The sequence below is a fragment of the Neoarius graeffei genome, chromosome 28, assembly GCF_027579695.1.
Source record: "Neoarius graeffei isolate fNeoGra1 chromosome 28, fNeoGra1.pri, whole genome shotgun sequence".
NCBI lineage: Eukaryota > Metazoa > Chordata > Actinopteri > Siluriformes > Ariidae > Neoarius > Neoarius graeffei.
This window is the reverse complement of record NC_083596.1, coordinates 38,547,799-38,570,188: the sequence shown is the minus strand read 5'-3', so window position 1 is coordinate 38,570,188 and position 22,390 is coordinate 38,547,799. Positions and strand designations below refer to the sequence as shown.

General features: G+C 42.9%; 1 protein-coding gene across 6 annotated transcripts in view; it reads left to right on the top strand.

Moving 5' to 3' along the window:
- The window catches only part of abr (ABR activator of RhoGEF and GTPase), a 300,438-nt gene that overhangs the window by 195,029 nt on the left and 83,019 nt on the right, over positions 1 to 22,390 (top strand). For all 6 annotated transcript variants that reach the window (XM_060912269.1, XM_060912268.1, XM_060912272.1 and 3 more), the window contains exon 7: positions 17,897 to 17,949. In XM_060912269.1, the coding sequence (XP_060768252.1) occupies positions 17,897 to 17,949 (53 nt within the window). The remainder of the gene's footprint in view (positions 1 to 17,896; positions 17,950 to 22,390) is intronic.

Genomic DNA, 22,390 nt, shown 5'->3' with positions numbered 1-22,390 from the left:
CTTTGACTTCACCTGTAAATAATAATAACTGGTTTACCTCTGTCCGTCCATCCAAAAGACCCTTTTTCTCAGCAACCACGAATCATAGCCACTTGGTACCAAACTTCAGCTTGGGGTTCTATAGACCCTTTTCGGTCACGTGACCTTCGTAAACGCGACCGCCATTTTGGACATGTAGTGGACTTCGGCTCGAATCAGTTTGAATGCGAGGAAGGCGACAAATGAAAAACATAAAAGAAAAAGGAGCGAGATGCAGAAAACACCTTCACTATCCAGCGACGTAGGGCATTTACAGGGCGAGCAGAGGGAGAGGTATTTGCAAAAATTGAGGTTAGCAGGCTTAGAGAACGACGTTTACCTGCTTCCACCAGGATTGTTCACTGACGTACGGAAGTACACGAAGCCCTCGTCTTTACCTGACTTCGGCCCACATGATCTGTATACCTATGTCGTTAAAAACCCATTGCCATACACATACACGCCAACGTCCGAGGTTCCGGAGCGCGCTCCGGCTTGCTCCAGGAGTGCTCCGGCCGAGGTTCCGGAGCGCGCGCCGGCTTGCTCCCCTTCAAATTAAGCAGCGCGCTCCGGCTTGCTCCGGAGCAAGCCGGAGCGCGCTGCTTAATTTGAGGGGGAGCAAGCCGGAGCGTGCTGCTTAATTTGAGGGGGAGCAAGTCGGAGCGCGCTCCGGAACCTCGGCCGGAGCACTCCGGGAGCAAGCCGGAGCGCGCTGCTTAATTTGAGGGGGAGCAAGCCGGAGCGCGCTCCGGAACCTCGGACGTTGGCTCCGGCAGCTATTTACACTGGATCCGGTGTAAATAGCTGCCGGATCATAATTACAGTAAACTAGTAAATCCAGTAAAGGAAAAACTTGAGACTGAAAGGTTTTAACAGTCATCCAAATGACTGAACGTAAACATTGCTACAGTAACATACTAGCTACTATGTTGTTGACATTAGCTAGTCAACAATAGCTACTACAGAAGAACAAAGAGGTTACAATGGGTTATTTTAGCCTATTTGGTTACACACTCGCCGCCACAGAATGTTAACAGCAATGTAATGCCTTTTCTGGCTAATTTTATTCGTCTTACCTCCAACAAAGTGGTCACTACACAAGCACTGGTATGCCGAGGGCTGCCAGTCTTTCCTGTTAATGGCCGCTATCCATCTTCTCCGTCGGGATCCGATAAAATGATAAACCTTGCCTTGTTTGTTGATGGTTACTACATCCAGGTGCACAACAATATAGTGACATGATGGAAGTCTTGCTGAAAGTAAAAACTTTCTTTGCTGCCGTTCCTCAATGTTGGCTGTGGTAAACTACTGGTAGTACACGTCCAAAATGGCGGCCGCGTTTGTCGTGACGTCACGTGAAAAGGGTCCATACCGTGTGTACCGTTTTCAGGTCTGTCGCACGTCGACTTCCTGTTTACCGACAATGTATTTACGAAACATGTAGCGTAGATTTGCAAAAATTTTCGTAACACTTTTCTTAGCAACTACAAATCACAACTGCTTGATATTTGGTATCGAGCTTCAGCTTGGGGTTCTATACCGTGTGTACCATTTTCAGGTCTATCGCACAAGGACTTCCTGTTTATCGACTGAATGTATTTACGAAACCGAGTGGATTCTGACGCGATTTCAAAATGGCAGTTTACCAGGCTGTTATTTGAAATCCCTGGGGAGAACACGGCTCTTTACTTGTTTCATTACCTCTGCCAAGAAGGTTATGTTTCCGGTAGCGTCGGTTTGTTTGTTTGCCTGTTAACAACATTACGGAAAAAGTTATGAACGGGTTGCTCTGAAATTTTTTTCCAGAGGTGTGACTGGGCACAAATAACAATCCATTAAATTTTGGCGGTGATCCGGATCATCATCTGGATCCCGGATTTTTTTAAAGGATTCTTGGCGGAGGTCTGCGCTCTCCGAGTGCTTTTCTAGTTATTTGTTGAAGTCAGCATTCATAATAAGTGTCCTATTCCTTTGTTTGCTCGCATTCTGATATAAGCGAGAGCGGGGGGATACGTAAGTGAGCAGTAGCTCACAGTTGATCTTGTTTTTAAAAAAGCATGCTGACGTGTGTCAAAAAGCGGTTTCTGAAGTGTATTTTACATTTCAAGCTATCTCTAGCTGGAAAATTTTACCAAACTAACCCTGACTGTCACGATATAAACGCTTGCTTAAAGTGCTGGACCAATTTCGTTGTTTTTTTTTTTTTTAAATATGAAAGTATGTCCCTTTACACACTCATCCAGAAGGGTAATTTTGCACAAGGCCATCTGTCTACAGCAGAAAAAAATAAAGTAACAAAACACGTCTGGAAAAATCCCAAGGGAGTCTGGAGCCAGATTCGTGACGTTACCTGCGGAAGCGCCAGCAGGCTGCGCAAGCTTGCACGGTTTCAGTGCACAGCCTGTGTAGACCAAGCTAGGGCTGCGTACCGGTACCGTGTACCGGTACTGTACCGTGAAAATCGATTCGGTACAGGTCCAAAATACCGGATCATGAAGTACCGGTACTGTACCGATATAAATTTACACCAAGTGTGTGCTTATTTTGTGACTGAAGATGCGTAAATCCTACCACAAAGACGAAAATTTCGCACTGGAAAAGACGTAAAATGCCGCGCTGAAACTTGAAATCGGAGCCATCTTTGATTTGAGATCCTCTCGCCACAGTCTCACGAGACATTGCGAGAGCTCGGCTGATCCAGCGTTCTGATTGGTTAAAAAGACTCTAAAGCAGGTCAGCCATTTTTCCTTTGCTGGCATTGGCAGCCTTTGTTGCTTTGTGTAATTTTGCCGCGTAAGTTAAAGGCCGCGGACTGCGTGTAGTCTGTAGTACTCTAGTGTAGTCACTTCTCGCTGTGAGACAACTTATGACTTTTTGTCCCAAGTTAACTATAGGGTGACTGAGAAGTGAGGTAGGAAACCTAGTTATGTTCGGTTTTCTTTGAATAAAGATACTGACAAGTTGTCAACAGTTTAATGTTTCTGTCATTATTGAAGAAGTTCAGAAGAATTTGTCAAATTGTTCAGGTCCAGGTCCGGACCTGTACCTAAACCTCTGTACCGGTACCTGTACCTGATGTTACGTTTAGGTACGCAGCCCTAGACCAAGCGCTCCCATTTCTCTCTCATTGTCCGGTCTTTAGGAAAACGATGAGTACTAATCCCATCAAGATCGGTGTTGCTACACCCTCCTACGATGCATCTGTTAACCATTTTAATAATTACTTGATAATGTTGAAGAAATGTGCAGAAAACCACCAGGTCGTTTTCTCATAAACAAACCAGCGCTGACGTAGGATTCAGAGGGAGGCGTCCCGCACGCGACGTCACGAAAAACAATGTTTGCCGGGAAATCCAAATGGCAAGTTTTTTCAGAGGCGGACCAATTCGCCTCAAATGGCTTGATTTCAACTGAATTTTTCTGGTATTGCGCAAGGTAAAAAAAAATTGCGCAAAATGTGACCGATATTTGAGCAAAGTTTAATATAAAATAGGAGAATTACATCGATCTTGCTCCTGAATTTACCCGTGATGTGCACTTTAATGTTAGCTAACTTGCTAGTGACCTTAGGTACAAGCTGAGGTAAAATAAAAGCCTCATGCTAGCTCACTTGTAAGTGCCTACTATTAGCTACTTTATTAGCGAAACTGATAGCTACTCAGTCAGACATTTAAATAGCTAAAAACATTGTGGGGAAATGACATGTTCACGAATAAAGTAGCTAATATCATGCTACATGTAATAAAATGTCACTACAAACCAAGCACTAACACACTAGCTAGCATTTTATGAAACTTGTCTGTCTAAGGTAGAGGTCTGCGCGGGTCGGGTTTTTCAGTCCCGCCCGCGCCCGCATTGTGCAGTCCCGCTCCTGCAAAGAATTATGATTTTCAGTCCCGCTCCCGCCCGCGCCTGCCATATTTTGTCCCGCTCCCGCCCGCAAATCCCGCATGATGCAGACTGCGTTATTTCTCAGGAAAGTTCTTGTCTTGACACAGCGTGATGGTGCCCCGCCCCCTACTTTGAGTGGATTTGAGCATAAATATCTACAGCTCACGTTCACGTTTGTTATTATTTACCTTGTTTCTGAATTCGGAATGTTGAAATGGCAACATGTAGACCTAATAATAATAATTATTTAAGTAGGCTAATCATTTAAGTATGCGCTCTCCCGTGGTGCGTCTCCTATGAATAATTAGTGTGAAAGGAGAGATGGCTCGCACTCTTGAACTTATTCTTTTAGTTACATTTCTTTTCAGTTGTTTTTAGCAGCAGAAGGAGACAAACGTTTCGGCTGTTGCCTTTGTCAGTGTCTCTAATAATAATAAACAATAAAAAAGACAGGCGAGCACGTAATTCCAAGTGGAAATTTGGTATATTTATTGTTCAGCCATACGAAACATTAGGCCAACCCAGTTTACATTTGTAAAGCATTTCTAACTAGAATATCCTAGTATGTCAGAACCTTTTGGCACTTATCACAGCAAGCAAAGGGCAGCTGATTTCCCTCCACGTCGTACACGAGTGAGAATGATTTCTAGATGTCCGATTTCAGGACTCTTGACTTTTTAACGGTAAATGTACCTCTTTCAAAAGTAAGTGCTGCTTTAAAAGCACTGTGAGCTTCAGTATAAGAGCTCTGCTCTTCTTCCATGATCGGAGATCTCAAACACGGAAGAGGAAAGGAATCGGAAACGTACGAGAGTTATTTATCCTCTCCTGGATCAGAATCAGAATTCTGATGACCAGCTCATCTAAGGTGTCATTGAGGCATCATGTTAGTGTGGGTCACTGGAGGCTGGGTGTGAACGGCGAGTCATTAGAGTGATCAAAGGATTGCCCGTTAGGGTGATCAATGGCAATCTGACTCTCTGCAAATTTAGGCATCTTAAAATGTTTTTATTCATGCCAAATAAAATATCCAGCACAAATTATATATGATAGACATAAATTAATAATTTATAAATTTTATTTTAAACACGTTTTTAGTTAGCGGGACTGCAGCTCATCACCGCTCCCGCCCGCGCCCGCAATGAGCTTTCAAAATTTGTCCCGCGCCGCACTGCTTTGCGGCGGGTCCCGCGGGACTCCCGTGGGAGTGCAGGGCTCTAGTCTAAGGTCACTAGCAAGCTAGCTAACGTTAAGCACCTATTCTATTGTGCACATCAGGGATTTTTGCAGAGAGTAATTATTAGGTTTACAAAACAAAACACTTTTCAACACTCTGACTTGGTATCTCGCTTGTGACTTGTTTTATTAGCTACTTTATTCCCTGTTAAGTCAGAGAGAGAAAATAAAAAATATTAAAAAGTGAAAGGCTTCTGAAGAGCTGACATGGCTAACTACCTAGCTAGCAATGTTAGCGCAGTGCTGTGTTGGGTAACTGCTTAGCTTAGCTTAGATAAGAGTGCTAAAAGTTTTAAGGCGCAGTTTCATCGAAGGCTGTATATGAGAGAGAGAGAGAGAGAGAGAGAGAGAGATTTTTTTTTTGTGTGTGTAAGTAATGTATATAAATGAGCGATATGTCGCAAAAGAAAAAAAAAATGTGAAAGATATTAGGTTGCAGATGTTTATGTGACACGTTTAGGTTTGCTAACTGCTTAGCCAGGAGCGCTGCTGCTGTTGTGTTTAGCTGGACAGGAAATAAATGAGAAAAAGAGGAGTTGGAGATAATGTGGTTTATTCAGGTGTGTGTGTGTGTGTGTGAGAGAGAGAGAAAGAAAGAAAGAAATTCTGCCCTGCCTCCATGTTTCCTTACCTCACATTGGTACTGTACTAGCACAGCAGTAATTAGCGACAATGCAAATGTGTATGGATGAGTGTGTTCATTCATTCTGAGTGTCTGGACACGCCATAGTGTGTTGTTGGTGGTGGTGTTTTTTTTTTTCTTTTTTCTTTCCATTCTCACACTCTTTTTCTCCCTCTTTCTCTGACTCTGCCTCTCTCGCTCTCTTTGCACATACAGTAGAAGATATATGAGAAAGAGAGAGGGAGAAAGACACAGGGAGCGTGTAAATGAGAGAGAGAGAGAGAGAGGAAGAGAGAGATTCCCGGGGAGACGGAGCGAGTTAGAGAGAGGGAGGCGAGACGGACGGAGCAGCAGCAGAAGACGGGATGAACATCTGATAACGGGAGAAAGCAGGAATCGTGTGATGGAGGTTCTCCTGGTACTCCGGCTGTGCTGTAACTGCACTTACGGTAATGCGCGAGTCGGAAAGGCTGCTCGGGGTTTGTACAGATTTGAACGTTGCGACTGCACGGTGTCATGCTGTTTTCGAGTGTGCAGGCATGTGTGGTCTTTGTGTTGCTGCATTTTCTGATATCTTGCTTCCTTTTGAACTTCCTCTAACTCTGAGCTTTTCCAGCGGGTAAGTCCCACAAGCCGTGCTGATCACTGCTTATTAACACACCCTGTGGCAGCAGAGAGAGGGGGGAGAAATAAACCGAGCACTCACTCACCTCTTTACAAGCAGGTCACGTTCTGGAGAAGTTCTTCGGTTCTGGCGCAACGGAATACAAAAGCAGCGTCCTGGACTTGTGGTCGCATGCGACATACTGCGTGTAGATGTGGCAGAGGAAATTAGGTTCCATCTTATATGAACATGTGACATGCCAGTATGGGTTCTTTTATATCCAGTGATGTCCGTTCGGCAAAACCTCAGCGTCCATGGTTTATTAAATTCTCTCGTCGCACAGCGCTGTGGCTTTCCGGTTGGTCTGAAGGCGTTGATGAATTCTCTCTCTCTCACAGCTCTGATGACGGTTACCGACTGCAAGCTTCATATTAACGCGCTTGTTCTAAACGTGTGATGGTTGATTTTCCCTGATTTTTTTTTTTTTTTCCTTCAGAGAAACAGCCTTGAGGACCGATCGCTCTGCGGTCGGTCTGTACAGAGGCTTATGACACAATGACTTTGTTTATAGGTGCGGGAACGGCACCTAGCTCGTTTCGTCAAGGTTCCACGACCGATCAAACATTCGCATCACGTTTTAATAACCAACAAATGTTCGCACTGGAAAATGGCTGTGGTGTCAGTGGTATAAAGCACTACAGGACGTAGTGTTAATGGAAAATCGGCGAATTCTAGGCCGTCTGTCACAGCGCCCTTGTCGTTGATGATTTTCCTTTAACCGCATTCTTTACAGAATTAGCAGGAAGGGGCTGGCTGTTAATGATTAGTTGGATAAGGTGGAGGGAAAATACCAAAATGTGCACAGCATGGAGAGCAAAAATCAATGAAATCGTAATAACGTACCGAAAGGGTCCCCCCCCCTTTCTTTTCTCTCTATTTGTAATTTGGCTGCCCTGTAACTTTTTGACAATGATGAACCAGTGGCTTCAGTCTAAATAAAAATGACATCCTAATCTAATGAATGACCGAGTGAGACAGTTCATGCAGGAATGACATCACAGCAATTAGCGATTTAAAAATCTGCAGGGTTGGCTTTAATATGGCACAGCAGCCATATGGACGCATGGTTTGAAACGGCAGCGGTGACGGACTGAACCTGCAAAGCGGGAAAAGCTTCCGAGAGGACGAACACATGCCTCCGTTTAGGAGGGAAAAAATAAAGCATCCAGCCGAACTGTCTGCTGAAAATAAGTTCGAGCAGCAGAAGTCCTCCAAAGCGAGCCGCCGATTAGTTCTTTACCCGCTAAGCTCATTTCTGGTGATTGGGGAGCAGAAGAGAGCTCAGAAATGGCTCTGTGAGCTGAAGAAATAAGTGACACGGGTTTAACGTGGTGCGAGAACACGGTTAATTCATGTATATGATTCAGAGTCTGGTTTTAAAGCTCGTTTGCTCATAAATTAAAAGTTTTGACATTTTAAACGACGAGTTTCATTTCAGTGGAATATTTTGATATGCAAGGGGGAAAAAAATCATGTCGATGTACTTACTAGATGTTTTTCCGACTAGATATGTGTACTTAAAAAAAAAAAAAAAAGCGCACATCCATAGATACAGGCTGATTCTGAATTAATAGGACAGGCCCCATTAGTAAAATGAACTCTAATATATAATTTAAAGCTAGGCCGCCTTTCAGATTTTTCAAGTTTAGGTCATAAAAAAAAAAATGTTCCCTGACATGCAATTATTTTTTAGTGGACCGGAAGCTACTGAATTCGAATCACAGACTGCCAATTTTATTAGTTTTTTTTTTTTTTTTTTGTAAATGGAACAATTTAATGAATTTAAGGCCACATGGCCTGAAATTCTCTGCTGTTTTTTCCTGCTTCCCCATGACCCAATACAAGATGCTATGTCATGCACTTTCTCCGTTCGCGCAAGGCATTGCGGGATACAAATTTGAAGCAGGAGAGAGAACTGGAGGACGTGAGCGCGCGAATTGAAACGTGAAAGACCGACTACAGTAACGGAAAGCAAGAAGAGAACACGTTATGTTCTATACTAGTCTGGCTAACGCGACTTCAAAGCTCTGCGAGCATTTGGTCTGGCAAAGATATTAAGCCCAACCGTTTCCCAAAGTGCGTGGTTGACCCGCCTCCCTGAAATGCCTCAGTTTGCTACTGGTCGAAGCCAGAAAAGGCTGTGACGAAGCTTAAACCAATCACATCACTCTTTCCTCTGACGTATGTGACGCGACGGGGCTAACTGGTAGATTAAACTCTTACCGAAGCCGGTCGGGAGCAAGGCGAAAACGTCCTTCCTTTCAATAAATACCTCCAGGGCTGCTCTTTGCTCCGTTTTCAATGAGAACTTGCTCCATGTTCGTAATGTTTCTAGTGAATGAAGCGCTTCCGGCATAGATTCTGTAAACAATCTATGGCTTCCGGTCGCAGTTCTACTACGTCAGTGCCTTGAACACGCCTCTACCCAGGGCCGTTGGAGATGCTCAAAGTTGATTTGGCCTCCGATTTTTCGGGAGCTTGGAAGAGCTGTAGATAGCTTGCCTGGCCAGACTAAGCTCGCAACAGGCCCTCGTGTTGCGTCACGCTTAGGATGGGCGGGCCCAGGCTAGTTCTATACCAGACCTGGGCATTTTATGGCCCGCGGGCCGCATCCGGCCGTTTGGTTCATTCTGACTGGCCCGCGTAAGGTTAATTAGAAATTACAAAATAAACATATTTTCTAATTTTACCTCATGCATGGACTGAATGTGCATTGCTTTTATTTTGAAGTTGTGTTCAACAAAAACGCAATGCACGCGACATGAACATGACATGAAATCACACGAAACCTAATCCCGCGATAACTACTTCCGTAATTTGTCCAGACCAACCACAAACTTGTACGTCATCCTTCAAACGGTCCAGCCAATCACATAGCGTGACGTCACCAGCAGGCGCCGGAGCCCGAGCCGATCTGTAGAGCTGATTCCTACACGGCATCATTATTATAATCTGATGTATCTTGCTTGATAAGTGGAGTAGAAAGACAATATTGTGATGTCTTTACTGTGTTTTGGGGTGAATGTGACTGAAAAAAAAATGGTACAAACGTTCACGTTTTGTTAACCATTGTTTTGGGAAATTTGATTGAATAAATGACATTTTTTGTAAAGCAACCTCGTTTTTTCCATACTCTTACCAGTCTTAGCAGCTTGTAAAAACAATGTTATTTACTGCTTTATATAAAGAAATACAATTAATATTATGCAGAATTTAGTTCAGCCTTTTGGTCCGGCCCTCCACAACATTTTATGTTTCTCATGTGGCCCCATGGAAAAAATAATTGCCCACCCCTGTTCTATACGAAGGAAAGGAAACGCAGGACCAAATTAATAAACATCGGCGATCAGCGAGCACCTCGGCGTGATCAACGATGAAACCGTCGGTGCACGGTCAAAGGTAAACCTGCACACGCACACGGACTTCCTCTGTCTGCTTGGCTGCGCAGAGTGAGCGAGCGAGCAATTTCGTGCACGTTATTTGCTCGGGAATCTCCTCAAATTGAATTTTAGATCTTATAGAAATAAACCTGTATCGCAATGGCCAAATTTCAGAGGGAACCAGATTTCACCGGTTTTATGAAATCGAAACTTTTAATAACGTTCACTGTGTTTGCTTTTCCTTAGATAGATATAGACACGACTGCACACGAAGGGGGGAAAAAAGGGTAATTTGTAGATATTGTGAGCTAGATACAGCGCCCTCCATAATTATTGGCACCCCTCGTTAAGATATGTTCTTTAGGCTTCTAATGAATTCATTAAAAAAAACCCAACAATATAGGACAACAATGCAAAGAAAGAGAGAAAAATCCAACCTTGAATTCAAGTGCATTTATTCACTGGGGAAAAAAAAATCCCACATTAAGAAATAATTCTTTTACATGAAATCATGTGTGCCACAATTATTGGCACCCCTGATGTTACTTTGTACAACTCCCTTTTGCCAACAAGACAGCACTTAATATTCTCCTGTAACATTGCACAAGGTGGGAGAATACAGACGGAGGGATATTCGACCATTCCTCTTTGCACAATCTCTCTAAATCGTCCAGAGTCCTGGGTCGTCTCCTATGCACTCTCCTCTTCAGCTCACCCAACAGGTTTTCAATTGAGTTGAGGTCTGGGGACTGAGATGGCCATGGGAGGAGCTTGATTTTGTGTCTGGTGAACCATTTGTGTGTGGATTTGGCCACATGTTTAGGGTCATTATCTTGCTGAAAGACCCAGTGATGACCCATCTTCAGCTTTCGGGCAGAGGCCACCAGATTTTGTTTTCTAATGTCCTGGTATTTCAAAGAGTTCATGATGCCATGCACCCTAACAAGGTTCCCGGGGCCTTTGGAAGAGAAACAGGCCCACAGCATCACCGATCCTCCCCCATACTTCACAGTGGGCATGAGGTGCTTTTCCTCATGCTCATCTTTTGTGATGTATTAGAGTGTTTGTTGCCAAAAAGCTCTATCTTGGTCTCATCTGACCAAAGCACACGGTCCCGGTTGGAGTCCCAGTACCGCTTGGCGAACTCCAGACGTTTATGTTTATGCCTCACAAACAGCTTGTTGGCATGTAGATGGCGCCTGATGGTTGTTATGGAGACTTTGTGACCCCAAGATGCTCCTCTTTGATGCAATTCTCTAACAGTGAGCTTTGGAGAACTTTTTACTTCTCTTACCATCCTCCTCACTGTGCGTGGTGGCAAGATAAACTTGCATCCTCGTCCAGGCTTGTTTGCCACCGTTCCAGTTGTTTTAAACTTCTTGATGATTCCTCTGACTGTAGATATGGGCCGGTGTAGGCGAGCGGCTATTTTCTTGTAGCCATTGCCTGACTTATGAAGGTCGACACAGATCTGCCTTACTTGAATGGTGTGTTCTCTGGTCTTTCCCATGTTGAGTGAATAAGAGAAATAGGCCTCTGTGTCCCATCATATTTATACCCCAGGGAAACAGGATGTGATGAATTACTAATTAAAGGTTCCTAGATAGGCGGCACGGTGGTGTAGTGGTTAGCGCTGTCACCTCACAGCAAGAAGGTCTGGGTTCGAGCCCCGTGGCCGGCGAGGGCCTTTCTGTGCGGAGTTTGCATGTTCTCCCCGTGTCCGCGTGGGTTTCCTCCGGGTGCTCCGGTTTCCCCCACAGTCCAAAGACATGCAGGTTAGGTTAACTGGTGACTCTAAATTGAGCGTAGGTGTGAATGTGAGTATGAATGGTTGTCTGTGTCTATGTGTCAGCCCTGTGATGACCTGGCGACTTGTCCAGGGTGTACCCCGCCTTTCGCCCGTAGTCAGCTGGGATAGGCTCCAGCTCGCCTGCGACCCTGTAGAACAGGATAAAGCGGCTAGAGATAATGAGATGAGAGGTTCCTAGATACTCTGATCAACTTTATAAACTACAGTAGAAATGACAGAAATGCTTCAATTACATTTATTTTCTAGGAATTATGGGTGCCAATAATTGTGGAACAGGTGATTTTTATGAAAAATAATTATTTCTTAGTCAGGGATTTTTTTATTATGTTTTTTTTTTAATTCACTTGCGTTAAGGGTTACATTTTTCTACAATTTTCAGTGTGAGATTATGCTTCTGCGATAAAACTTGAATTTATTTTAAGGCTTTTAACACATCTTAACCAGGGGTGCCAATAATTGTGGATACATGTTTAGCTAATAGAGCTAACGTAAGCAATACTTTGGCAAATATTAAAAATCCTTTCGTCAAATCACTTTCCGTTCACTACTTGCGTGCTCTACCTAGAGTCTGACTTTATTACCCTGTTCCCTTTCAACCCACAGATTTGTTGCGCAGAGACGTCGTCCTTCAGCTACTTGTTTATTCAGTTCTTAACCCGATTCATGTCTGGCAACACGCACTCATTATTGATGAAGTGTCTGAAAGTAGAGCAGCGTGAAACGGAATGGCAGAGCGTCTTACAGGACATGGTTCGAAACCCCGTGTTTTGCACCGTGCATTTATACACCGAGGGCCGGGTTTCTCTGGACAGGTGGTGGAGTTTACGGTATTACTCGAGTTCAGCTCCTCCATTTCTGCTGGGATTATAACACGTTCCGTCTGCTTTTTGTGTCAGAGGGGCTTCTGGGAGTTAGACTGACACTTCTCATTACCAAAAGAGACGCAGACGGCGGGGGAAAAAGAAGCGTTTTGTTTCTCCGTTGTTTTCAGAGTCGATTCAGCAGAGACGTGCACAGGGCTGCAGCTAATGATCTGAGGATTTCTTTTTTTTTTTTTTTCTCTACTAAGGGATTAGTCAGATTATTTTCTTTCCAGCTTTGATTGAATAATACTTCAGGCGCAACTCGACTCGGATACGAGAAAATGCTTCTCCATCACGGTATTCCGTATCAACAGAACCAGTCAAAAGTTTGTACACCCCTACTCCATTCATAGCCCCCCCCCCCCCCCGTATTTTGACAGTTTTCTACGTTGTAGAATAATACCGAAGACATGTATATAAATTATGAAATAACATATGCCCTGTGTCACTCACTCGTTCACTATTCCATATTCATTATATAGGGAATTACTATATGGGACATTCCACCGAATGGGTGCCATTTGCTTGTTGTACCACTCCCAAATTAAACTTAATTTGTTATATCTTTTCAACACTGATTATAATAACACACATATTTAACTATTCAAAATGTGTATTGGTCAACCTCAGGCTACGCTATTTTATTTATTTATTTTTTACAAGGTTTGGAAGTCAAAGATGGCTGCATACTCTTTATATGAGTAACAGGACTGAAAGTAACAGGACTGAGTTTTTAACCTAGGATTAGCTAATACATGGAATTAAGCCACATGGCGTCATCGCTAATAGCATGACCACACTTGGCACATTCTAGTGATTTACCAAAAATCTGTATTTTTAAAATATCATCTAAGAAATAATTTAAGTAACAGGGCAGTATGTTGACATTGACCTTATCAGTCAAACTTAAAAAAAATCATCAAATATACAGAAAAGTAAATGAGAGAACTAACTTTTGGTCTTCCCATGGCCTTCAGAAGACTCAACTGATGTAACTTCCTGTTGAGCATGTGATTTATGGAATGTTCAAATTTGTCAGATGGGGTAATATGTTTGGGTAACAGGACTGAGTGAAAACCCAGGGACACGACTAAAATGTGCATTTTAACTAAGATATTGTGGATTTCTTTTGAAAAAAATATATTTAAACCATGGATAGGATATGGAGTCACCCAACAGTGCAAAAGAAATACTGTTTCTGAAGGATTTTAATCATAATATTTCATAGTTAAGTATAGAGTGCGGGGACAGGTAACACATGGTATTTTTCAGTGTTTTAGGTAGTTTTTATGAATCCTTACAATTATATATCTTAAATTTGAAATCAGATCAATGTGCAGGACATTCTGCGTAATAAGGAAATGTATTTTAAAGTACATTTTTATGTGCATTTATACATATAATTTTCTAGGGACGGAAATGGCACCGATTCGGTGGAATTGCTCATATACTGAGCTCGGTGGGGGGAACGCTTTCGGACACTACTCCACCGTGCCGTTATTTACGCCATTACTGTCGCGCAATTAAAACGTGCCAGATCAGTCAAAATAATAAACATGACACGCATGTATTTTTGTGATAAATCCATATTCTACTGATCGCATTTCCAACATTAGTCAATACAAAGTACCTGCATCTTTCAGTTCTTTTAAATCAAGGCTGAATACTTTCTTCTTCGCCGCTGCCTTTTATTCAATTAGATTTGAGGCTTTTGATTTGATTTCTTTCAGCGCGACTGCAGTGCACGATGGGATATACCGCTTGGTTAGTGACCATCGGTTGTATGCTACTTTTCATGATACTTTGAGTGCACTATATAGAGTGCAGTAATTCTCACTTCAAGATGGCGACCTCACTATATCGTTCACTATACAGCGAGTACGGAGTGATTTTCGGACACAGGGCTGGAATTGTGTGGTAAACAAAACGCGGGTCATGTTTTAGATTCTTGAGCATATCCAGCGTTCACATCGATGACGCTTTGCACACGATTGGCGTTACCTTAACCAGCTTCGTGAGGTCGTCACCTGGAATGCTTTTTAATTAAAAGGTGTGCCTCGTCAACAGTTAATTAGCGGACGAGTTTCTTGCCGCCTTAAAGCGTTTGAGATCAAATCATAAAAATACCCTCTTAAATAGTTCCATTCCATCCACAACTATCCATATGATGTCAAGAACCACTCAAGTAAGTAAAGAGAAACGACGTCGATCATTACTTTTAAGATATGAAGAGTCTTTTAATGAATAAAAACAAAGACAAACCACTGAATTAGAAGATGCCGAGACCGTATAGAACCGTTCTGTAGATCAGTGCGACCAATGAACCCGTGTTCTCAATCACTGGGAGAGCGTCTTGGCAAGATTTCAGTCAAATTCAAAGTAAATTCTAATACACACTAATAAGCGTTTATCTTGCCGTGACGAATCATTTTCGGTTTGTGGAATCAGCTCCAGAGCTTTGGATTCAGTGAATCGGCTCTTCTTGGGAGTGACTCCAAGGATGATTGCGTTAATTTGACTTCATACCGTACATTTATTGTGCTGCCATAATCCATCGCGGCTGTGATCAGCACCCGTCCATAATATAAACATTCACGATACTGTTACTGTTGACACTTCTTTAATTAGCTTGGTGACTAATGGTTTTATTTATTACCCAGTTTTCTACCACTTTAATCATAGACTTGGGTATAAGCTAGTGCTGTATCACGCAACAGCTACCTCTTGAAACTAGCTAAAGCCGCACTAACGGACGGACAGAGAGAGAGAAGGAAGCGAAGCCACTCGTTCCTCAGGAAAGCAGGTTATTCTTTCTTCCAACATTCTCACACTCGCCCTTTTATCCGTTTGCATCCAAGTGGGTTGCGATTCACAGACTGGTTCCAAGCTCGTGCACACTTCCGAGATCTGATCCTGCACTCAAGTGTGGGCTGCGCCATGCGACGAAGCAGTCTTCCCCTAGCGTCAACTTCAAGGTCGGTCCAACCCATCATGTTACTTCCTGTAATAATCAGACAAGATCAAACGATGCCGCCTTTGACGTGGTGTGGTCATGGGAAAGGGGCGGAGTTGGATTAAATCGTCTGTTTCTGAGTAATTTTGAATTAAAATTTGGTGTGCTGCATCCTTCCGCTAATCTGTAACTGAATTTGTAATTGTCACACAATTGCGTCAAAAACGCGTCCGCTTTCGGCATTGAGCGATCATCATAAATCTTGATAAGTATGTTCATCTGTGGTCACAAAAGCATGTTCATCGACTGGCCACTGGGGGCGCTATTTGTAAGGAGTGCCTGGACCCTGCGGATTGCTGCTTGTGACGACTTATTATTATTACCTCGCCCGGGACGGAGTCCACCAGAGGGTGAAGTATTGTTTTTGGTCGGGTTTTTTTGTTTGTGAACGATATTACGGGAAAACGGCTGGATCGATCTTCATGAAACCTTCAGGATAGACGGGCACTGGTCTCAAATAGAACCGCCAACATTTTAAGGGTCACTGTGACCAAAAAAGGGGGGGGGGTGCTCTGAGCGCAGACTGCAGGAGTGCTATCTCGGAAAGACTCCTCTCATAAACTCGCTGATTGGATCACTACCTGCCTCATTTGCATACACTGTGCGGTCATTGGATGGTTTCTTGGTTCGTTTACATACGCAAAGGAAGGGGTTTGGGCCATGTCCACTTTTAAACCCCATTGATGATGACTTCCCCGCTCTGTTGATTTATTATTATAATTATAAATAAACAGACTAGACTACAGAAATCACTTTCAGACACAGTTATGCTTATTACAGAGGGAAAGTGCGTTCCACTGAGCTCTAGCGCCGGGCCATTTCCGGGAAATAAGAGTTTGGGTCATGGCGACAGCGTGCGTATGTCAGCCTCGGTTCGGAGGTTTCAGTTTCGAAAACCGTATGAGTAGAATAATATAAAGTACAGACACTTGGTATATTTTACTTCTGTGATTTTTTTTTTTTTTTTTTAAATTGTTCATTTTTGGATTACGCGTCTTTTTTGTGGCTACTGCCTCATAGAGTAAATATATATATATATATGCTATATTTACTGTATGGACATGGGATCAGAAAACTATTTTATTTATAAGCAGTAGCCACATGGACCATAGGGTACCGATGATGATTATTATTATTATTACCTCCGCCAAGGAGGTTATGTTTTCGGTAGCGTTGGTTTGTTTGTTTGTTGGTTTGTCTGTTAGCAACATTACGGAAAAAGTTATGAACGGATTGCTCTGAAATTTTTTCCAGAGGTGTGACTGGGCACAAGTAACAATCCATTAAATTTTGGCGGTGATCCGGATCACCTTCTGGATCCTGGATTTTTTTTTAAAGGATTCTTGGCGGAGGTCTGCGCTTTCCAAGTGCTTTTCTAGTTTTTTTTTTTTTTTTTCCATGATATCTTCCTTCATATTCATCATAAGTGCTACCGGGTGAGGTTTGTTTTGCCTGGCAGCACTTGCCGTTATTGTCGTTGTCATCGTCGTCATTATTATCTCATCTCATCTCATTATCTGTAGCCGCTTTATCCTGTTCTACAGGGTCGCAGGCAAGCTGGAGCCTATCCCAGCTGACTACGGGCGAAAGGCAGGGTACATCCTGGACAAGTCGCCAGGTCATCACAGGGCTGACACATAGACACAGACAACCATTCACACTCACATTCACACCTACGCTCAATTTAGAGTCACCAGTTAACCTAACCTGCATGTCTTTGGACTGTGGGGGAAACCGGAGCACCCAGAGGAAACCCATGCGGACACGGGGAGAACATGCAAACTCTGCACAGAAAGGCCCTCGTCGGCCACGGGGCTCGAACCCGGACCTTCTTGCTGTGAGGCGACAGCGCTAACCATTACACCACCGTGCCGCCGTCATTATTATTATTATTATTATTGCTGCTCGTAGTAGTACTGTTCGCCAAAACGTGATGTTTCAAGGTTTTTGAAAGGGAAAAACAGTGAATTCGACAAAACTGAGTGCAAACGTAGCATTTCGGACCGGCTGAGCGTTTGAGACGGTGGATCTGAGTGAGGCGTATTGACCAAACGCCTTGATTGATTGATTGGATGTGCTTCCAGCACACACTTTCCACACGATTGAAAAGAAAGAGAAGATATGACAAAGCTTGTGCTGCATTAACCGAACCTGAGGCACTTTATCACAACATTGCGGATGGAGCCGTAGCAGATTCTCAGACTTAATTGCCGCACGCACGGAGGAAAAAAAAAATGCTGTTTTCATCTTCCCGGCTTCTCTGATCAGTGAGCCGTGTAATAGGCTTTTGAAGATGAGTTCCTGTGAATGTGTGTTATCTTAATTACGACTTGTCTACATTATCTCATTGTATGTAACGTGTGTGTGTGTGTGTGTGTGTGTGCTCTGTTTTTCTCCAGCACTCCTGTATAAACCCATCGACCGTGTAACACGCAGCACCCTTGTTCTTCATGTAAGTATAAAATTCTTTGAGTTCCTCTCTTTCCTCCTTCCTCAGAGCGTGTTTGAGTCGTGTACGTGTGTAACCTGTGGGAGCTACAGCGTTGTGAAAGTCACCTTTACTCAAGCCTTACAACATCTCGCACACCGGTACACAAAACCACACCTTTGTCCTCTCTTATCAGAGACCGAGTGAGCCAAGATGTCTACGAAATGAAAACCGGCTGGCGTTAACTCGACCGAGCTGGGCGTGTTCACACTTGTGTTTGGATTATTAACGACAAATGATTTCTGCGATGTCTGTTATCTCGCACAAGTATTTGCTGAGGAACATTGCATAACTCTGTGGAATAATCTCTCAGCTGCCAGGGACGCTCAGTAAATACACACGCGGAGAGAATTCAGGGCTGCGTCCCAAATCACAGAACGCACTCCGATGTGCTGCACGTACAGTATTAGTTAGTGTTGTGGTTTGGGACGCAGCTCAAATATTCGCAAATACTTGAGAACAGAAATAACTTGGTGTTTTAAATAAAGGAGCGAAACCTTCCTTATGCCCTTCGCGATTATCGGCACCCCTTGCAAACATCAAAGCGTCCCTAAACCCCACTTTTTTTTTTTTTCCCTTGTACAAAGCAACAATCATTATGTTGATTGTCCACGTGTTTTCGAACCATAGCTGATCCAAAAGGGCATAAATGAATGGAAAATCAATAAGGTCAGCTGATTTTCACAGAATCTGCCGAGACTGAACCGGCAGATCCCGAAGGCGTGCGTGACGTCACGCGTGTAACAATCCAGGTGTCGATTTCGTTCCCGTGCGCCGCAGCGGTTAGACCAGTCTCGATATGGAATCACGTTTTGGACAGAATTCTGATAGTGATTGAGATTCTTATATGTCAGATGAAGGGGCGGATGATTATCAAGGATATTCCGGAGTAAATGGTTCTCTTTTTGAGCCCCCAAGATGAGACACTGCCAGTTCACGACAATCCCGTTCGCCACCGATAGCGCACCACCAGCCAGAGAGAACTGGAAACACAGACCAGTTTGTGGATTTTTATTCTACGCTGGCTGCTGCAAAATACAGGGAGAATATTTACATGTAACTCAATAAATGCAGAAATAAATATAACCTTTAAAACGTACACTTATTCAGTGTAATTACTGAAAGGAAAAATGAAGAAGTGGGTGATAATAGGGGAATCGACGAACTGTCCAAATGTCAAATCAAATGTCATTTATTAAATAAATGAGTTTCTTTTTGTTTTTTTTTTGTTTTTTTGCTCCAGTAATTCCTATGTGGTCGTTCTGGGTGGTAATGAATCAGATTTATTATTAGTAGGTGACACTAAATCTGCCTGCTTCGTTTGCACAAACTTCACCCACTGTCGCTTTAGATTCGTGTCATTTCTCAGAAATTCGTGAACTGAATGTCGTCTTGTATCTGGATTTGAACATCCGAACACCACAGCACAGCGCAGCGCTTTCACATCGTTATTTTTGTAAGATTCCAACAACAATATCCAATTCTGGCGAGTAACCAAGCACGGAGGTCAGATGAACCGAAACGACCCAGATAACCGGGGCTCCGCGTGCCTTTTTCCGGGATCCGAAAGCCGCGATTTATCGATTTAGTTTTGTGCTCGATAATAAAATAACAAGCACTTATTCCCCCCCACTTTATTAATTAATTTTGGTCGTTACTAATGATATATATTCATTTTTAAAGCATTACAATGAGGCATTACGTGCACTTTTTAAAAGCTTGTTTTGTATAGTGTCCTCCACAGTTATTGGCACCCCTCGTCAAGCCGAATAAAAAAAAAAAAAGGGTTTAGAAAAAATGAAAGTCGCTTCATCGCACACTGAAAAAATGAGAAAAATCTAACCTTAAATTGATTCAGAGAAAAACAAATGTACAGCCTCGTTTTAGCGAGTGAAACAGCGCCAAGTCTTTCCTTATAACATTTTATAAATAGAGTAAATTATTTCCAGTTTTATTCCCCCCAGTGAGAGATGAAGCGACTTCACCAAAAGGTGGATTTGTTTCCAACCCTTTTTAGTCATCTTTACAAGGGGTGCCAATAATTGCGCAGAGCACTGTAGCGACCAACTGATCACTCTGACTTTGCATCTCTTTCATTTTAAACAACGCTGCAACTGGGTCAAGATCCAAATTCCACAATGAGAAGAAGAAATCCAGTTTTCGGAAACGCTTTAGCGTGCATTTTGGACGATACCGCGTTGGATTTTTTTTAGAGGTGTCGCACTTGGGGCAAGTGACAAAATGGGGAACGATGGTCACTGTAGTTCAGGTACGCTGCTAATTCTCATTTCCTGTACGTCTGTAAGAAGGCGGAGTCAGCAGTGAAAGAAGCCGGGTCGGTTTGTGTGGTGTAGCTGGTTGCCGAGTTAAACGTATTCCAACAATCAGCACCACCCAAACAAGAAAACAGGCAGTCACGTCATGATAATCTGACCTAATCACAGGGATAAGTTCCGAGCGTAAGCGATTTAGTCAATAAACAGAAGCCAGGCGTGAAGATGTGTTGACCAGAGCTTTAATAATTTGCGGCAAAACTTCCTGTGGCTCACAATACATCGTAAACGCGCAAATCCTGACATTTAAACCGCATAAATGACTCAAGAAACCCTGTACACCAGACCTAGGCATTTTCCGGCCCGCGGGCCGCATCCGGCCCTTTGGTTCATTCTGACCGGCCCGCGTAAGGTTAATTAGAAATTACAAAATAAACGTATTTTCTAATTTGACCTCATGCATGGACTGAATGTGCATTGCTTTTATTTTGAAGTTGTGTTCAACAAAAACGCAATGCGCGCGACATGAACACGACATGAAATCCCACGAAACCTAATCCCGCGATAACTACTTCCGTAATTTGTCCAGACCAACCACAAACTTGTACGTCATCCTTCAAACGGTCCAGCCAATCACATAGTGTGACGTCACCAGCAAGCGCCGGAGCCCGAGCCGATCTGTAGATCTGATTCCTACTTTTTGGTGAATAATCTCATTATTTTTCCAAAATATTACATACACAAGTGTCGATATGCCAAATCCCCCCTTCATGGCCTGCTCTTAAGAATGAACTGTCCTTGTTACAAAAATGTCTGAAATATATAAACAATCCCCATGCAAATATACTGTACACATTCATAGCAGAAGTTAACCTTTCATAAACCCCTTTTTTCCCATTTTACATATATTGTATATATATGCATTTGATAAGTTTTCTTTTTAGATTATATTTTCAGAGAAGGTGTGATTTTATGTTGTAATATAAAATAATTCTGTTTGTTTGAATTTAATAAAAAAAAAAAAGATCTGATTCCTATACCAAATCGACTGATGATCATCTGCCAGCTGTGCTTCGCATCTCCACCTCAGACATTCAACCCGACTCTGATGCACTCGTTAAAGACCAACAGAGACTAGATTTCTCTCACTGAACAAATAAAAAACACCAAATGAGGTGATTAGACTACCAGGGATGGCAATTTTCCGCCGAACGGCGGAAATCCGCCGTTTTGAATTTCAATTTTATCATTTTTGTGGAACGTCTAAATCCGTAGAGAAAAGTTTTAGGGGGGGTTAGGTACCTAACTTTTATTGCTGCTACCGAGATTAGCGTCAAATCGTATCGAAACCACATGTCTCACGAACAACGGAAGCTTCTATATCGAGTGTAACAATGAAAATAAGCAAACGAGTCTGTGATTGGTTGCGAAGTGAAGGATTCAACCGATGCGAAAGCATGTTTCATTTCACTGGCCGCCATTTTGCCTTTAGCTAAATGTCTTGCACGAGGTTTTGAGAGCATTGTTTTCCGCGGAAATATGAAGTTTTTATCACGATCAAGAAGCATCGGTGGCTGAAATTGACAAAAATGTCAAGAACAAATTTCGTTGGGATTGGCTACAGCGGACAGTTACTACGAAAGTGAAACTTGGAAAAAAGATTGAGGAGATCAGCGAGACGCTTGAACAGTTTATCAAGAGGTGCGATTTGCCTGGCGAAGCATTTTGCATTTATTGTAACGATGTGATCAACTACGGATCCCGTGGCTGTGTGGCATTAATTGACCATGCTTCTAAGGTCAAGAAACACTCGGATGTTATTGCACTTCGTAAATATGCCTGGGGCAGTCAGAGTAAGTTGTCTTTTTTCTATTAAACTTTAGATACTTATTTTTATCATGTATTTTTCACACAATATACATGTAAAATGGCTAGGAAATAGGTAGAAGAGGCTAAAAAGGCTAAAGCTTCAGGGGGGCTCCGCCCCCCTGAACCCCCCGTTCGGAGTTTCAGCTGAAATAAAATTTTCCTGTTGCCATCCCTGGACTACAAATGTGGGCATCATTATTATAATCTGATGTATCTTGCTTGATATTTGGAGTAGAAAGACAATATTGTGATGTCTTTATTGT